Consider the following 17814-nt stretch of genomic DNA (forward strand, 5'->3'; position numbering starts at 1 on the left):
TTGAGTTTATATGTCACAAGCCAGAGACACTTTTTTTCTCAGAATTGCGTTTTTCCTCACAATAATAACTTATAACTCAAAATTCAGATTTTTTTTTTCTGTCTCGCAATTGCATGGTTACATCTACTCAAACTCTCAATTGTGAGAAGAAAAGCCAGAAAGTGTGAGATGTAACCATGCTATTGCGAGAGAGAAGAAAATCTGACTTTCGAGATAAAAAGCCAGTCAAAATAGCAGACGTTTCATATCCTCCAAATGGATGGATTCATATTCTGAAGTTAAAATAAATCGATTCTGTTTTCATCATTCATCACATGATATTCTGTAAAAACTAGCACTAGCTTTCAGAAACTCATGCACTATATTAGCGCAAAAAATATTGGCAAGTATATTCCAGAGACGAATGTGAGATTATGTTGCTTAGAAGAAAAATTCTTCTGCAATCTGGTTAAACAGCTATCATTTTCCACTGATTTTAGGAATAAATTATGGGTAGGCTTAGGGGTAGGGATTGGGCTAAGTCTATATTTTTGGACAATAATGTTGATCCAGGAACATGTCTTGGTAAAATCACGGTGACCTGTCTTTGTATGGCACGTGTTTTTGAGGCTCATCTTATGTTCGTGCAACACAATGACGGGTCTGTCTCACGTTTTACCTGCATGCTGTAGGCACGGTATCTCTCGGTCATATCAGTGCATCTGTCAGTAATATTGTTATTTTATGCATTTTGCTGACACTTACACTGACATTTGGCTAGTTTACTATTATAGTTAATTATTAAACTTTAATGTTTGTGCTCCATGTGGACATGAATGATGCTTTAATACGTGACTTTTAGAGTAGTTGTGGTTAGTGGTTAGACTTATAATTGTAAAAAATAAAAAAAACCTTGATGGACAAGAGCAATGGCCACAACAGCATGTTCCTGGTGGTTTTATGTTATGTGGTATCTTTGTTTTTTAGGTTGGTTGCTAGTTGGCTTGAGGTTCTCATCTGATTTGAGGTATTGCTCACACCCATAGCACAAACGGTGCAAGATAAGTTACTGAAGTTTAATATTTATGGTTCAGGGTGTGTTGAAATCCAGTATTGATAACAGTGATGCTTATCTTAGCAAGTGCCACTAAATATGGTGTCATGTAAGAGAACATAATATCTTCTGGTGTGTTGGTTTTCATGATGATAACACAGCTCAGGAAATCTTTTGTGTGTCATGCCATGTCTTTGAGGTATTTTGCAGCTTGAAATTATGTTTCCCATCTGGGTTTCATTTATCAATACAGGTGCCATTAGTTGGATAAAAAAAATTGCATATGAGACGTGAGTTGTGTGCAGATCTTCATGAAAAGGTAGAGAAAGAGAACGTTTCTATTGTCAACTGATACATGTGACATTTTTGATCATGCTTTTGTGACATTATTGCATTTGAGATGGAAAACTCTTGCAAAGTTCTGACTGTTTACACCAGTTATTAGAAATGGAACAGTACTGTATTATAAATTTAATTAATAGAGTTAAACATTTAGTCAATCTAAAGAATTAATGTGTAAACTTTAGCAGCCCTAAAACGTGTACATAAAATAAATATATAAATAGCAAATAGTGTGAAAAATATGTTCCAAAATATTTAAGAAATCTGAAAAGTTCATTAAAAAATACATTCTCCGTATGTAATGCTTCATGCTGTTTATTAAGACTACTAAAGGCTGCTATTGTATTGAAGTTCTCAGGCTGTTGGTCATTAGTAAACAAACATATTTTGCAAATTCAATGTAATATATCATCCAAAGGACACGTATGACCTGGGGCGGATACTGAACATAACACTTGTGCTGCATGTTCAAATTTCCCATCCTAGTTCAGAAGAGGTCCACCCAGTATAAAGCACACTGGTCCACTCCTTTTGGAGGCTTGCTGCTTAGGGGAAATCGTACCAACGCTTCTAGTGTTGTTTGAATCATTACACTACATTAACAGAGTCATTCTTCATGATTACTTAATCTTTTTTGGACATGTAAATAAACATTTGGGCTTCGTAACATGCTTTGAATATCAGAAAATTACAGTATAAATGCAAACTTCATAATACAAATGACATGCATTTATAAAATAGCATATATTCAGAAATGGATAACAATTTGATTGAAAAATACACGTTTAAAAGATCTTAATGATACACATACATTTTCATTGAGCCAATTGTTATAGGTATTGCTGGCAAACAGTATATAAATGTGGTGAGAAGAGAATGCTCAGTTGGTGATATCAGAGCTCCATCTTCTTTCATCTGTGCCCTGCAACAGAAGACAAAGACATTAGTGGGCGGTCCAACTTTGATCATATACACACTGAAATGTATATGGCCTATACATGATTTATGTCATGTCAAAGACAAGATCCTGCAACATTCTCTTTATATTTTTGTCTTTTTTACCCCCACACCATCTCATCACACACACACACTCACACACACACACACACACACGTTTGGGGACCCCACTTTTCACAAAAACAAACATGTGTGTGTGTGTGTGTGTGTGTGTGTGTGTGTGTGTGTGTGTGATGAGATTCTCTTTCATATTCTATGGCCCTTCACCAACCCTACCCCTAACCCTCACAGGAAACTTGGTGCATTTTTACTTTCTCAAAAAACCTCATTCTGTATGTTTTATAAGCGTTTTGAAAAATGGGGACATGGGTTATGTCCTCATAAGTCACCCTCTCCTTGTAATACCTGTGTCATACCCATGTCATTATACAGAGTTGTGTCCTGATACGTCACAAAAACAAGAGCACACACACACACAGGTGTATAATTTTGCATAGGGGAAGTGTTTAATTGTAATGAAATAATGTCTTAAGTAGGATTTCTTTTAAAATATATATACAACCCGAATTCCGGAAAAGTTGGGACGTTTTTTAAATTTTAATAAAATGAAAACTAAAGGAATTTCAAATCACATGAGCCAATATTTTATTCACAATAGAACATAGATAACGTAGCAAATGTTTAAACTGAGAAATTTTACACTTTTATCCACTTAATTAGCTCATTTAAAATTTAATGCCTGCTACAGGTCTCAAAAAAGTTGGCACAGGGGCAACAAATGGCTAAAAAAGCAAGCAGTTTTGAAAAGATTCAGCTGGGAGAACATCTAGTGATTAATTAAGTTAATTGATATCAGGTCTGTAACATGATTAGCTATAAAAGCTTTGTCTTAGAGAAGCAGAGTCTCTCAGAAGTAAAGATGGGCAGAGGCTCTCCAATCTGTGAAAGACTGCGTAAAAAAATTGTGGAAAACTTTAAAAACAATGCTCCTCAATGTCAAATTGCAAAGGCTTTGCAAATCTCATCATCTACAGTGCATAACATCATCAAAAGATTCAGAGAAACTGGAGAAATCTCTGTGCGTAAGGGACAAGGCCGGAGACCTTTATTGGATGCCCGTGGTCTTCGGCTCTCAGACGACACTGCATCACTCATCGGCATGATTGTGTCAATGACATTACTAAATGGGCCCAGGAATACTTTCAGAAACCACTGTCGGTAAACACAATCCGCCGTGCCATCAGCAGATGCCAACTAAAGCTCTATCATGCAAAAAGGAAGCCATATGTGAACATGGTCCAGAAGCGCCGTCGTGTCCTGTGGGCCAAGGCTCATTTAAAATGGACTATTTCAAAGTGGAATAGTGTTTTATGGTCAGACGAGTCCAAATTTGACATTCTTGTTGGAAATCACGGACGCCGTGTCCTCCGGGCTAAAGAGGAGGGAGACCTTCCAGCATGTTATCAGCGTTCAGTTCAAAAGCCAGCATCTCTGATGGTATGGGGGTGCATAAGTGCATACGGTATGGGCAGCTTGCATGTTTTGGAAGGCTCTGTGAATGCTGAAAGGTATATAAAGGTTTTAGAGCAACATATGCTTCCCTCCAAACAACGTCTATTTCAGGGAAGGCCTTGTTTATTTCAGCAGGACAATGCAAAACCACATACTGCAGCTATAACAACAGCATGGCTTCGTCGTAGAAGAGTCCGGGTGCTAACCTGGCCTGCCTGCAGTCCAGATCTTTCACCTATAGAGAACATTTGGCGCATCATTAAACGAAAAATACGTCAAAGACGACCACGAACTCTTCAGCAGCTGGAAATCTATATAAGGCAAGAATGGGACCAAATTCCAACAGCAAAACTCCAGCAACTCATAGCCTCAATGCCCAGACGTCTTCAAACTGTTTTGAAAAGAAAAGGAGATGCTACACCATGGTAAACATGCCCCGTCCCAACTATTTTGAGACCTGTAGCAGAAATCAAAATTGAAATGAGATCATTTTGTGCATAAAATTGTAAACTTTCTCAGTTTAAACATTTGCTATGTTATCTATGTTCTATTGTGAATAAAATATTGGCTCATGTGATTTGAAAGTCTTTTAGTTTTCATTTTATTAAAATTTAAAAAACGTCCCAACTTTTCTGGAATTCGGGTTGTATATTTAGACAGGTTTTATAAGATGTTTTTTATTATTCCTAAACGTTTTAAGACAAGTAACATGACACTTAATCATTTATCATATCTGAATAGATTTTGACTGAGATGCACATCTGGAGTCCAAAGAGCACAAGTGTCATATTTTATTGTCACAGGCTGTATAGCAATTAAGATGTGCACATGTTGACATGATACATTTTATCTTATGGTGGACACAAATAATAATAATAATAATAATAAACTTTATTGTATAAAGTGCCTTTAAAAGAAGCTTCTCAAAGCGATGAACACAATATTATCAATACAATAAAAAAACTATTCAAATTCAACAAGCAAATGCAAATAAATAAATCTGTCCCATGAGACTCCGTGTCTGTGAGTGATGACAGTAAATGTAAACATTCAGTCATAATTTATGTGAAATCACTCACAAAATGGTTTTTAGTCCACACTCCTCCGGCCTCGATAGATTACTGCAGACACACAGAAAAGCAGTTATATAGCAGTCATAGGGAATGAACTTGGAAGAGCTTGTCATTTCTAAATGTCTATTTTTTGACGTGTATATTTTTTTAAAATAATACTATATAATATAAAATAATATATATATTTTAAATATTTAAAAGTGTATGATTGAAGATGAGTTTCAATGAGAATACACACCCATTCCCACAGTGTTTCCAGAACAGGAGACTGAAAAAATAAAGAAACGTCATTTTACAAGATTAAAATGTGATGTTTTATCCATATTTTGTTCTTGTTTTATTTATAATTATAACATCATTTTGTACCTGAGTAGATTCTTCTGGGGCAGTATGTGACCTTTGAACCCTCTTGTGTTAAGGGAGCGACCACGACGGTGTACACTTCCCCACACAGGATCTCAGAGATGTCACATCCATGAGCCCCATTTGTGGCACTGCAGGTGTAGTTAGATCTGGTACCGTGCAGGTCAGCTGTGTAGTTGTACAGGCCGGGAGAAGAGCGCCAGTACACCCGAAGAGTGTTGTTATCCATCCGGTAGAGTCTGACGCTGGACGGACAACATGCACCTGAAAGAGGTTAGAGATGAAGAAAATCAGATAGAATGGTAAAAGAGTCAATTTTTCATTGATTTATTCAAATCTTTGCATAAATCATTCTTATAACCTTTGCTAAGTATGGTTATATTGAATATGTGCAAAAACTGGTTTTACAACTGATTTACACAGACATTTTGCTTGTTTCTTTATTTCAAACTCATTTATTTTCATTCATTTTAAATATATTTTTAGAGTCACAGATGTCACACTGTCATATGCATTCATTTTTTATTTCTCAATCATATGATGTTGTTTTAATGAAAACCTTTACTTGACTGTTTTGATTTTGTTTTGTTTTATTATTAATCATTTCACTTTTTTATTTGTAATGTTATTCTTCATTCTTTTTACTCTCTAATATTGTTTTTGTCTTTGTTTTCTTAAGTACATTGAGAAGCTACCTTTAAAGCTACAAGTATTAATAATATTCCTATAAATGAGAATAATAAATGTAATAATACTAATAACAATTATTATTACTATATTAAAGAAAGAACACAAGCTTAAAATATAAATCACTAAAAGAACACCGGGTTGAATAAAAAGCATCTACTAGAATAAATGACTATTTACCAGTCAAAAGTTTGCAAATGTTGAATCTGTAGTGAATAATTTTGTGTTTTTTTATTTTTTATAATTACATTTTTTTATTTTTTATTCCTTATTATTATTTTCGTATTAGTTTTCTTATGTGAATTTAAAAGTATTTTTAAGTGTAATATATATAAAAAATATATATTTTTAATTAGTCATATAGATAGAAGCACATAACTCGTGTAAATGACTGGTAACCAGTTATGTGGTTAAATATGTAAAAAAAAAAAAAAAAAAGCTACTTTACTCACTTGCAGAGAAACCATGGTAACTGCACTCTGATTTATGTCCAGTAATACTGAAGGCCTCCAGCGACACATTGTAGCTGGTGCCACATGTGATGCATCCCAGCAGGCAGTGGGTGTCCATGGTGTGACATCTGGCATGACCTCTGGGGGATGTCAAAGAGGTGATATAAGAACGCGCACCTGTGGCAACCGACCAAGTGATGTTTGTCATAGACTGGGTCACCTGGTCAACACTCAGAGTTTCTGGACAACAGGGCCCTGGAGAGAGAAAGGGGACATTTATATATCGCTTGACCTTTGTCAACCATTAATGATCTATTTCCGGATGTTTTCTATCTTCATTACTGCACCTGTTTCCAGGGGTATGGAGTAGCTGGGGAGACTCTGTCCTGCTGTGGTTGTGGCATAGGCGCTGACATCATATGTTGATCCACAGGACACACTGATGTAGCAGGAAGTGCTGCTGGATGAGCAGGTGAGCAATTGAGAGAGACCCATAGCGATTACAGTGTAGTTAGCATCTGTGTTTGTAACCATCCAGAACACCTCCACCGTGGAAGAGTTCACCTGAGTCACGTTGAGGATCACAGGGGCACATGGAGCTAAGAGAAAGAGAAATAAGCTAAATTTCATAAAAACTGAAACCATGTTGCAGTTATCAGATCATATCTGACCCTTGACCACAAAACCAGTCTTAGTAGCATGGATATATTTGTAGCAATAGCTACAAATACACCGTGTGGGTCAAAATTATTGTAATTATACAAAAAAAACCATCATGGTACTTTTTGGCCAGCAGTATTTTGTGGATTCACACGCAAATGAGCATTTCTGTGTGTACCTGTCCGGCGTGTATGTGCACTACAGGTTTTATTGCATCCTTGTGTCTCACTGCAGGGCCGCACCACCACGCTATACAGACTGTCACAGGTGAGATCAGAGAGCGCACACACAGGAGCTGTGTCGTTGCAGTGGATCCATTCGCTACCATCTGCAGCGATCGTCTCATATAACTCAGCTCCTCGAACTGAAGACCATGAGATCTCTAAAGTCTCGGTTGAAATCAAAGACACTGACAAATCGTTTGGACAGCAGGGGACTGAGGACAGATAGAGATGCATATCAGATTTCCTACCAAATATTTTTGTGCAAAATTGCATCTGTTAAACAAATAAATGTCAATCTATGTGCATGGAATACAGACTTGTAGTATAGTTGACTATTTGACCCGGTGGACTGGTTCCAGCCAGGTTGTAAGCGAACACAGTTGAGAGGTACGTGTATCCACATATGCACTGGAAGTAGCAAGTCGTGCCAGTGGTGTTGCAGTTTTCCTCTAAGCCGTCATCTCTCTTTACATAGGCGATATAGTAATCCACCCAATGAACCTCAGACCATGTGACGGAACAGTTCCCTGTGGTCGGCTCCTCAATCCACACCAGCTCAGGAGGACATGGGACTGAAAATGATTCAAAGAAGACAACAAAGAACTGCACAACTCTCTATTTATGCGAATGTTTGGTTTTGTATGTGTGTGTGTGAGTAAAATATACAGGTGAGAAGGTCCTGTGGAGATGAAGGTTCACTGGGGCCGGCCTCGTTCTGTGCTGTGACGGTGATGGAGTGGTTCTGGCTGCAGCTGAGGGGACTGATTATGCAGTAGGTGCCTAGGTTGGAGCTGCAGTTTTGGCCAGTTGAGCTCACAGCAGTGTACACATCGGCACCACGGACTATCTGCCAATACACCGCCAGATCAATAGAGCGACCCAGCGACAACTGAACCTGCACATCTCCCGGGACAGGAGGACCTGTAGAGGACAGTGGGACAGAAAGAGATAGGAATTTAAATTCTGTCATCATATACCCCACCTCGTTCCAAACCTGTATTCAGGGCCTAAAATGAACACTCAGCAAGCTGCAAATGTGAGTAACAATCTGAGTATATGAAACAGTGCTACTCGGCAGTTGGCTTGGAACTTTTTTTTACTAATTCTAACAATGCCTGAGAATCCAATATGGTTTATCACGATTTTACATTTTACTAAATTATAAACAGATTATCTAGTACATACTGTAGAGTCAGGCAAAACACTTCACAGAATGAATGAGAGAATGTTTGAACATGTTGGACACTGGGTCCCACCTCTTTCAATAAAAAGAGCCAAGCAGTTTAGTGCGAAATGTATTGTGTGAACACATTCAAAGTACTAGAAACAAGTAAGCCCATACGTGTGATTTGGTAGATGGCGATTTCATCTCCTTGGTTACCATCTGGATCCCAGGCATTGGCCTTGATTGTGTAGGTGGTGCCAGGCTGAAGTTCAGTGAAGGTCAGATTGGTCTCAGACGTGTTGAGTCTGACCCGCATGTCTAAGCCCTCCATGGTCATGACCAGGCTGTACAGCACAGCGTGGTCCAGTGGATTCCACTCTATCACAATGATGTCACTGCTGGGGGAGCTGGAAAACAGGTCTGGGGCTACCAACACTGGGAAAAAACAGGGAAAAAATTTACGTAAAAACTTAGTTTTTTTAGCATAATGAAAGACAGAGGGAATAAAACATGTTGACAAAACAGCACGTGCATTATCACAGGCAAAGTTACTGTCCCTAGTGGTGAGTTTTGATCATTACAACTGAAAAAAAGATTCCTGTCTAAATTAAGTGGATATTCCACCCAAATATGAAAATTCTTTTATCATGTGCTCACCCTAATTTCATTCCAAACCTGTATGAGTTTCTTACTTCTGTGGAACACAAAAGAAGATATTTTGAAGAATGTTGGTAACCAAACAATTTTGGGTCCCATTGACCCCCATAAAGTATCTATATATGTAGTTTTATATTTTACTTACTATTACATTTACATATTACATTTTTATATGTTGTCTATAGAAGTAAATTTGGGAACTATTTGGTTACAAGCATTCTTGAAAATGTCTTCTTTTGTGTTCCACAGAAGAAATAACAACATCATGCATCTTTAGAATGACATGACAATGAGTAAATAAATATTGATAGCACTTTTATTTTAGGGTGGACTTTCCCTATTAACCTATTAAAAATATCATCATACTAGTATAAATGTCTGATAGGGACAGATATAGGATCTTGAGATGGAATCAACAACCTGCAGCGTGTCGGTTGGGTTGAATGAGAGATAGAGTGTAAGTTCTGTTCTTATAAATGAAACTTTATGAAACCCAGCCCTCTTTTGTTACGTCAAAGTCATTCCTTGGGGAGAAGCAACAGCCTAGTTCTCATGGTTTTATCTTTTCATTCAGTTTTGGGTATAAAGTCCAGCTCAAGGTGCAGTTACCATCAACAGTCAGTAGAGCCAGAGGTACCAACTCTACACAATAGCTGGAGTAAACAATACTGTGTTATTGTTACAGGTAACAAATACCAACTCATTTTCAACCAAACAGGGAACAGTGCTCAAGTTTCCTTCCATTCTATGTTGTGTTATCTTTATAAAATGAGCTTTTTATGAAAATGTCTGTATTGGTTGGAAGACTAAGGTACACTTTTATTTGATCTTTAAAGTGTTATGCCATGGATTTGAGGACTATGCTTTCCATAATCCATAGTAAAGTATGGTAGTAAACTGTTTTTGGACTGAAACTGATTAATAACCACAGATTAATTGTTTAGAATGATATGTATTGAGCTAAAGTAAAATTTTACAAATGTATGAATTTGAATAGGCCACCATGCTAATCTTATCTAGTTTGATGGGTTTATAGAGGTTTATATGTTTGTCATTTCCATTGCTTAGGCTGGCAGACCAGCTAGTTGGGCAGGTAACCAGTTGAAGACCACCTAAACCATGGTAAAGCATTTTTTTCTGTCACAAACAGCAGGGATTTTACCCTTTAAAAAAAGAAGAAGAAAGAAATGCAAAATAGCTAAAGTCTTAAGCAAAAGGCATGTTTAAATCAAGCAGAAGTTTTTTTTTTTTTTTAATGAAAGTCATTTTACCTGTCCTAGCATTCACAGGTAGAGAAGGCTGACTCCTTCCCCCAGTGTTGACGGACATCACGCTGAGGGTGTATTGGGTGTAAGGCAGCAGACCGACCACTGTCCAAGGGGAAGTGTTCACCAGGCTTTCAGAGAAGAACCCATCGTCATTCTCTGCCCGGATGATGTAGCTGGTGGCACCAGACACCACACCGAACTCAACTGTGATGCTGTCACTGTGTTTGGAGTAGGCCTGGTGTATGAAGGGCACCTCGGGAGCTGATGGCACACAATACAATAACATGATAATAATAAATGAAATTACAGTGAATAAAAAACCAATAGCTATACTTTTTTAGAAACATATGAATCAATTATTAATTTGGAATGATGGTAGATAAAAGCAGTGATTTTAAATATTAATAATTATAATAATTCATAATGTATTATGTAGAGTGGCCTTCATAATGTCTGTTGCTAAAAAGTGTTTTATATATATATATATATATATATATATATATATGTGTGTGTGTGTGTGTGTGTGTGTGTGTGTGTGTGTGTGTGTGTGTGTGTGTGTGTGTGTGTGAATTAATCATATTTATTACATATTATCGTTACCATTTAACCATTAAGTGAAATACATAATGTTTCTAATAAATTCATACCTAAATTATTACTTTCAAATTCAAAATAAATAAAGTACATTTTCAATTTACTTTAAATGATTGGATTTGAACTTTTCTTAACGTTACCTGTCGTCTCCTCCGTCTCGGCGCTGCTGAGCACGTTGACCGCGTTGTCCATGGCTTCGACCCGCATCTTGTACACAGTGTTCGGGGATAACGAGTTAACGGAGCCCATCACCGTGCTGCCGCTAAACTGCGCGAAAACAGACGGTTCCGGGGAGTTTTTCGGCGTGGCGGTGATTTTATACGAGCTCGCGCCGGTATGTCCGCTCCAACGGACCGTCATACTTTTGGAAGTGACGGTGAACACGGATAACGTGATGCCTGCTGACGGAGAAGCGGTTAGGAAAGCATAATAATCATAATACCTGTTACAATGAATCAATACTACAAGATGAAAACAACCGGGTCATTCCTCAAAATGGTCGCCGTTTTCAGTTTTGAAAATGATGAGTTTTAGCCTGTTGAAAGATTTGACTAAACGTTTTAACTTAAAATTTGTCAAGTCTTTAAACTTTAAAGGATGCCCTTAAAGGATGATAACAGGGTTGTTTTTATTTAGGCCCTATATATATGTATATATATATATATATATATATATATATATATATAGCCTATATAAAACAACAGATTTGTTATATCAGATTTAACACCACAATATTACCAATTATGCTTTTATTTCATATTTAATTTTAACTAAAACAACTTGTAAACAGACCTTTACAGGGACAGAAATCAAACAAACAAACAAACAAAAACATTTGGGGGGATGTGATAAGAACAATATCCATCCATAACATATAGTACAATTTTGTCTCAAGTATTTGTTTAAGGTATCTTTTAAATAAAAATAAATAAATAAACGTATACAGTTTACATGAAAGACAAAATGCACCAATTTCATGGAATGACCCAAATATGACAAATATTATAGATCTCCTACCATTTGCTTTGCATATCTGTAAATTAAGAACAGAAATACAACAAATTACTTTTAATATATATAAAACATGCTAGAAAGCATCCATTCTTTGCTTATTTCAGGGACTATTACTCTGTCATATGGTATTATGTGCCATTAGTGGCCAAGGAAGCTTATTTGAGCATCACTCAGCACAGATTTTAGATCCAGAGCTATTTTTCCTTGACTTGAAAGTGTGTACAAGAGCAAAACATGACAGTAGTATAATAAAAAGGACTATTGGTTTATGTATTACAAATAATCTTTTTTTTTTTTTTTTTTTTTTTACAATAGGCCTACTGTTTATTAAGAATTCCAGTACACTTTAAACACTCTTTCAGCAAGTGTCCCCATAATGGTAAAATACCACATGCATAAGAAGAACCTTACCTGTGGCACAGTAATAATCAATAAGATGATATTAGAAAGATGCAAATATTTTGACTCCATGCCTCAAATTTGGTGCTGATCAGCTGCCTTTAGGGCACACTTCCTTCTTCTGATTTGACTCTCTATTTCTGCAGGGTAATGGCTGAGGCTTAAGTTCTGTTTTTTTCTCTCTCTCTATTACCGTCCAACAGGTATTGTATTGTTCTGGGAGTACTGAGCGTTAACATGCGCCCCCTCCCTCTGTCACAGAGGAAGACTGGACCTATCAGCGCTGAAGGATGGCACAGGTAGCCATCAATACACTTGAGGATAGACTAAAAGATCCACTCTGCCAGAGAATGGCAAATACACAAGATATTGAATGTTAAAATTTAAAATATAAACTTAGAGAATACTTCAGAATTAAAAAGTATCAGTGGGATTAATTCATGTTATGAATTGAAAAATTGTACTACAAATCTGAAGAGGCATTTATCGTATTACATACTTGTATGACAACTCATTGTTATTGCTGAACGGTTGCTATTTCATACACCAGAAACAATTTTCACTCAGATATTTACATTTTAAAGTAGACTAAAATAGTATTTTGTAAAGCACACACTAGTCATCTTTGTTGTATTAACAACTTCAAAAAAAAGTTGTTAAAATGTTTCAGTACTTTTTCTCAGATGTTTCACCTAAAATTGTTGTAGTATATTGGAGAAATAGAACTTAATTAGTTCACAATGAGAATTCAGATTTATGATTCCTGGTTTGATGTCTTAGCGAGTCTGAAAACAGCTGGTGATATTATTCTGAAATGCTAGACATGCGTGAGATTATTGGGGTCATTTTTGTAAGGAGGAACATGAGAGAAGCAGGGAATCTAATCAGAGGTTTTGCTTAAAGAACATAGATTATTGTGAGGGATGCAGATGAAATCTGTATGTGTAATAATAGTGTCAAAATATCCATGTAGCTGAATGACCAGAGGAAATGTAAAAGCCATAAATCTGTGGTCAAGTCCTGTCAGTGTAACATGACATGCTTTAGTATATATTTTACAGAGCTTATTTTTCATTTCCAGGGGACATTTAAGAATTTCAAAACCATAGCAGGAATGGTTTCAATTCAAGTTGTATAGCACAACAAGTTAGTGACATACATTAGTCATGTATGTTATGTATACAGCCATCAACATGCCTGATTTATTATGAAAAATTACCAAAACTGGTTATGTTATACAGCCAGTGCTTATAGGGAATTCAAGTTGAATCCCTCAGTTGAAAGGACTTTTGTAGTATATATACCTTCAAAAGTTTTGAGTCAGTAAGTTAGTTTTTATTTTTGGAAGATAATACTTTTATTCCCCATATATTCATTAAATTGATTCAAAGTGCCAGGAAATACAATTATAATGTCACAAAGTATAAATGCTGTTATTTTGAACTTTTTTTTAAATGAAAAAATCCAAAAAAAAAAAAAAAAAAAAAAAAGATCAGTTTCCATTATAACATTAAGCTGCACAAAATATTGATAATAAGAAGGACAATGTGATACTGAAGACTGGTGTAAATAAATTCACAGAAATAAATTACTTTTTTTTTAATCCAAGAGACAACTGTTTTCGCAATATTCCTGTTTTTTACTGTTTTTTTTTTCTATTAAAAAAAACTTTTTTCTTTTATTTAAATAATTGAAAAGGCATCACTTTGGGAAAGAACAGACGCTAGATAAAACCTCAGTATGAATGAAACAGACATGTTGGCACAGGCTGGTACTTATAAGCCAGATCTGATAATGAGATTCAGATTTAGCATTTACTTTATCATGGTGCCACATGAATATTTTTGTGAAAGCAGAATGAAACAGGTCAGAGCAAACAGAAGTGTGTAATTATGGTGTACTTTAGTTCAGAATTGTTTAAAAACACCAGAATGCTTTTTGAATTTGCATTCACCTTGTTATAGCATATCTATTTCATTTTGTTTAGGAGAGGGGGCTGGGGGCAGACAATTCAAAATCCCACCCTGTAAATCCCACTTATCTGGGTCACTGATGGGTTGCGTTTGCCTCAGCATTGTTGGGTTTTCAATAGAGAACGGAGCATCAGAGTTGTAGCATATTCATAGGAGTCATGAGAGAAGGACATCTGATATGTTCATTTGAACTTTGTCTCTAAAGTTACCGTATTTTACACTGAAGTCGCTACAGGAGATTGTTTACAGCGTAACTCTCCCAGTGATGTGATGAAAGTGGCATTATACAAGAATCACACCTGTGATGCTTTCTCCATTGTGGAGATGTGTAATATAATGTATTTATTAAAAGTAGTATGCTTACAACAATTAAAACAAATTTGAAACTTAAACACATACTGTACAGTATATAGTCAATTTTCTTTCATATTTTTAAAAGTTGATATTTTTGTACTTTATTTTAATGACTAATGTTTTTCCATACTGATGGCACATACTGTATGTTAATTTTGAATGCTATATGTTTTAGGTAAGATACTACAGGCAAAACCATTTTTAGAACCATTCTGCTATTTTGCTTCGCAACATCCACAATATACATTATTACATTATAAGTATATCATTTTTATTTTATTGCATATTATCTATTTGCTTGTATAGATTTCAATTACAGTCAAGTCAAGCCACCTTAATTTATATAACGCTGTTAACAATACAGATTGTGTCAAAGCAGCTTCACTGTATGCAAAAGGACAAAAGTAAACACTCAGTTTGCAGTTAAAGGCAGTTGAATTCAGTGACAGTACATATCTGTAAAGGCTGTTATTTTTCCTGCAGAAAGTCAGAAATCTCCACTTCAGTAGAACTTACATAGACCAAACATTTCAGTTTTAACCCAGGGTGTGAAATCTGATTACTTTTCAAGTAACTAGTAACATAATGCAATACTTATCAATTTACAAGAAAATATGTGAGTTACTTTTTCTGTGATATATTCACTGACAGCTCTCCTGTCCCCATGCTGAGAGTAATTGGTAGTGAGGTACAGAGGCATGCACTTCAGGCTGATTCATTTCACTTTTTGTGTAAAAAGGGCCTTTACAGTTGCCAAAAATAAAACTTTTGGGTTTTAGTTATTTAAAATAAATAAGAAAGCCCAACTCAGGTGACAAAAAAGTAATGCAAAAGTAATTGCAATTAGTTACGGTTTAACTTTAATGTATTGCTTTTAAAAGTAACTTTCCCTAACACTGCCATATCTGTATTCTAAATGTTCATTTATTATTTAATTTTTTTAATTAAAAATATTGTGATTTTTTTTTTCTGTTGACAGATTAATGGAGTGATAAAAAGAGATACACAAAACCCATTCTATAAATGGATTTAACTTTAATTTTTAAATTTAGCTTTATCCAGTGTTAATTACTCAAGCAAAAATGTTCCCCTATTCCCCTGTGGTGCGGTGTCTCAATAGCTAGAGCGATATCTAGACCATTTATAGGGTTTGAGCAAGCCTTACTGTGTTGCTGGGACTGACAAGTTTAATCATCTCTTCCGTCTTTTCTTAAAGATTTCTCTTTCTCTCACTCGGTCACAGTGAGAATCACCCTGCAGACAGATTACTGTAACAAATGTGTAATGTATCCTCAGGTTTAGATTAGTCTGAGGATTTCTTTCTTTCTTTCTTTCTTTCTTTTCTTTCTAATTCAGACAAATATGTGTGTTTGTATAATATTTTTATGGACAGACTAAATTTTTTTATTATTGTGACCATTTGTGACAGTTGAGAGTAATTGTTAACAATAAATTATTTTCTGAATTTTATTTAACACAAATGACTTGTTAATGGTTATAAACAGAAATAAAATATTACTCCTGAATCTTTAAACACTGCAATTTAGATGTTTAATATATGTTTTATAATATGTATATTTAATATAATTTTAATATTTAATCATTTATAATTAGTATATAATTGTCCATGAAGGTCGGAAGTGAGAAAAAAAACATAATTATTAAGAATGTCTTCTTTTACAGATAAAATTAGCTGAAAAGAGATTTAACTCTAAAATTATTAAATGCCCAGCCATGAGAAGGATGTAATACTAATGCAATACTAGAATTTACAAAGTCAAGGAATTAGAAAGGGCAATGAAATGCTCAATAGGTCAGCAGGGTCAGAAAAAAACAGGTGGAGAAGAAAAGAGACACATTAACTGCAAATTAATGTGAAGAATTAGGTGTGAAACCATTAGGAGGAACCATTTTGTCTCCAGTGTTACCATTTTTAAATCATATTAAGTCATAGGTTTTTTTTTTATGATTTTTTACCTAAGTTAAGTTTCTGAGAACTTGACAATTTGCACTTCTGGAGACTCCAGGTAGGTTGCAGTTCTGGAAAATAGTGGCACTGGAGACAAAAGGGTTGCAGCTGTCGCCTAATGGTAAGAGAGTTGGACTTATAACCTGAAGGTTGCAGGTTCAAGTCTCTGTGCTGGCCCTCAATACCCATGGCTGAAGTGCACTTGAGCAAGGCCCTGAACCCCCAACTGCTGTGTGTGTGCACTTGGATGGGTTAAATGCAGAGCACCAAGTCCGAGTATGGGTTACAATACAGGGCAAATGTCGCGATTTTCCCAAATAATACAAATTATGCACACACCGTAATACACTATTGTTCATGAGTTTAGGGTTGATGAGAGTTTGTAATGCTTGAAAGCCAAGGCTGCTTTTATTTTGAGTAAAACAGTAATTCTGTAAAATTAATTTAAACTTAACTGTTTTTATATTATTATTTTTTAATGTAATTTATTCCTATGATGGTAATTACATCTTAACATATAAATGTAAAAATATAACCTTTTTCCAATAAATTCATATCAAACTTATGATCTAGTGTCTATTAATGTAAACAAACCTTAATAGTTACTGTATATTACTAGTCATTAATATTTACTGTAATAGTAAACTGTTACTTTCAGTGGTTTATGAGTTGGAGGAAAAGTTATAAAAATTCACATGTTGCCTCCAGTCTCCCCGAGCCTCGTCCTTACACAGACATTACTTCTACATTACATAGTGATGGGTGTTTTGGGTCAACAGATCTGAATATTTATTCTACACCAACAAAAGAGTGTATTAACAAAAGCAATGACCACAGGCTTACTACACACGCACAAGATAGACAGAAACTTGAGCGGCGTTGTTTGTGATTGTCAGTGAATGATGCCGCTGGAGGTTCAAGTGAGACATTCAGTTAAAAGGAAAAATGTGATTGTCCTGTGAAGCTGAGGGAATTTGTGAAAGAAAAGCCCTAGTTTCACTAAAACTCACATTCTCCTTAATAACATGATGGTATGTGATGACAGAAGTCGGATCCAGGAAGGAAATCCTTAGGTGTTTTATGATACATTATACTGGTATTCTGGTATTGTGAAAATC

The 17814-nt window shown here is 35.6% G+C and overlaps 1 protein-coding gene across 1 annotated transcript; it reads right to left on the reverse strand.

The window, feature by feature from the left end:
- Positions 1-1674: 1674 nt before the first annotated feature.
- Positions 1675-12573, reverse strand: fndc7a (fibronectin type III domain containing 7a). Its single transcript, XM_059501308.1, has 14 exons — positions 12413-12573; positions 12005-12020; positions 11128-11385; positions 10397-10654; positions 8646-8903; positions 7970-8224; positions 7621-7875; positions 7258-7515; positions 6767-7018; positions 6420-6674; positions 5284-5544; positions 5156-5185; positions 4924-4965; positions 1675-2297 (listed from the first exon to the last, which is right to left on the reverse strand). Exons 1-13 carry the CDS (start codon positions 12470-12472, stop codon positions 4934-4936), a joined length of 2448 nt encoding a protein of 815 aa, XP_059357291.1. The 5' UTR covers positions 12473-12573; the 3' UTR covers positions 1675-2297; positions 4924-4933.
- Positions 12574-17814: the final 5241 nt, after the last annotated feature.

The sequence above is a fragment of the Carassius carassius genome, chromosome 20 (genome assembly GCF_963082965.1).
Source record: "Carassius carassius chromosome 20, fCarCar2.1, whole genome shotgun sequence".
NCBI classification, from domain to species: Eukaryota; Metazoa; Chordata; class Actinopteri; order Cypriniformes; family Cyprinidae; genus Carassius; species Carassius carassius.

Excerpts from the sequence above, each read along its gene's own strand:
- fndc7a (XM_059501308.1), bottom strand. The coding sequence starts at position 12,472 with ATGGAGTCAAAATATTTGCATCTTTCTAATATCATCTTATTGATTATT. Across the intron at positions 8,904-10,396 it reads ACCTGTGAATGCTAGGACAG|TGTTGGTAGCCCCAGACCTG; the intron begins GTAAAATGACTT and ends GTTTTTTCCCAG. Across the intron at positions 6,675-6,766 it reads CTCCATACCCCTGGAAACAG|GGCCCTGTTGTCCAGAAACT; the intron begins GTGCAGTAATGA and ends TTCTCTCTCCAG.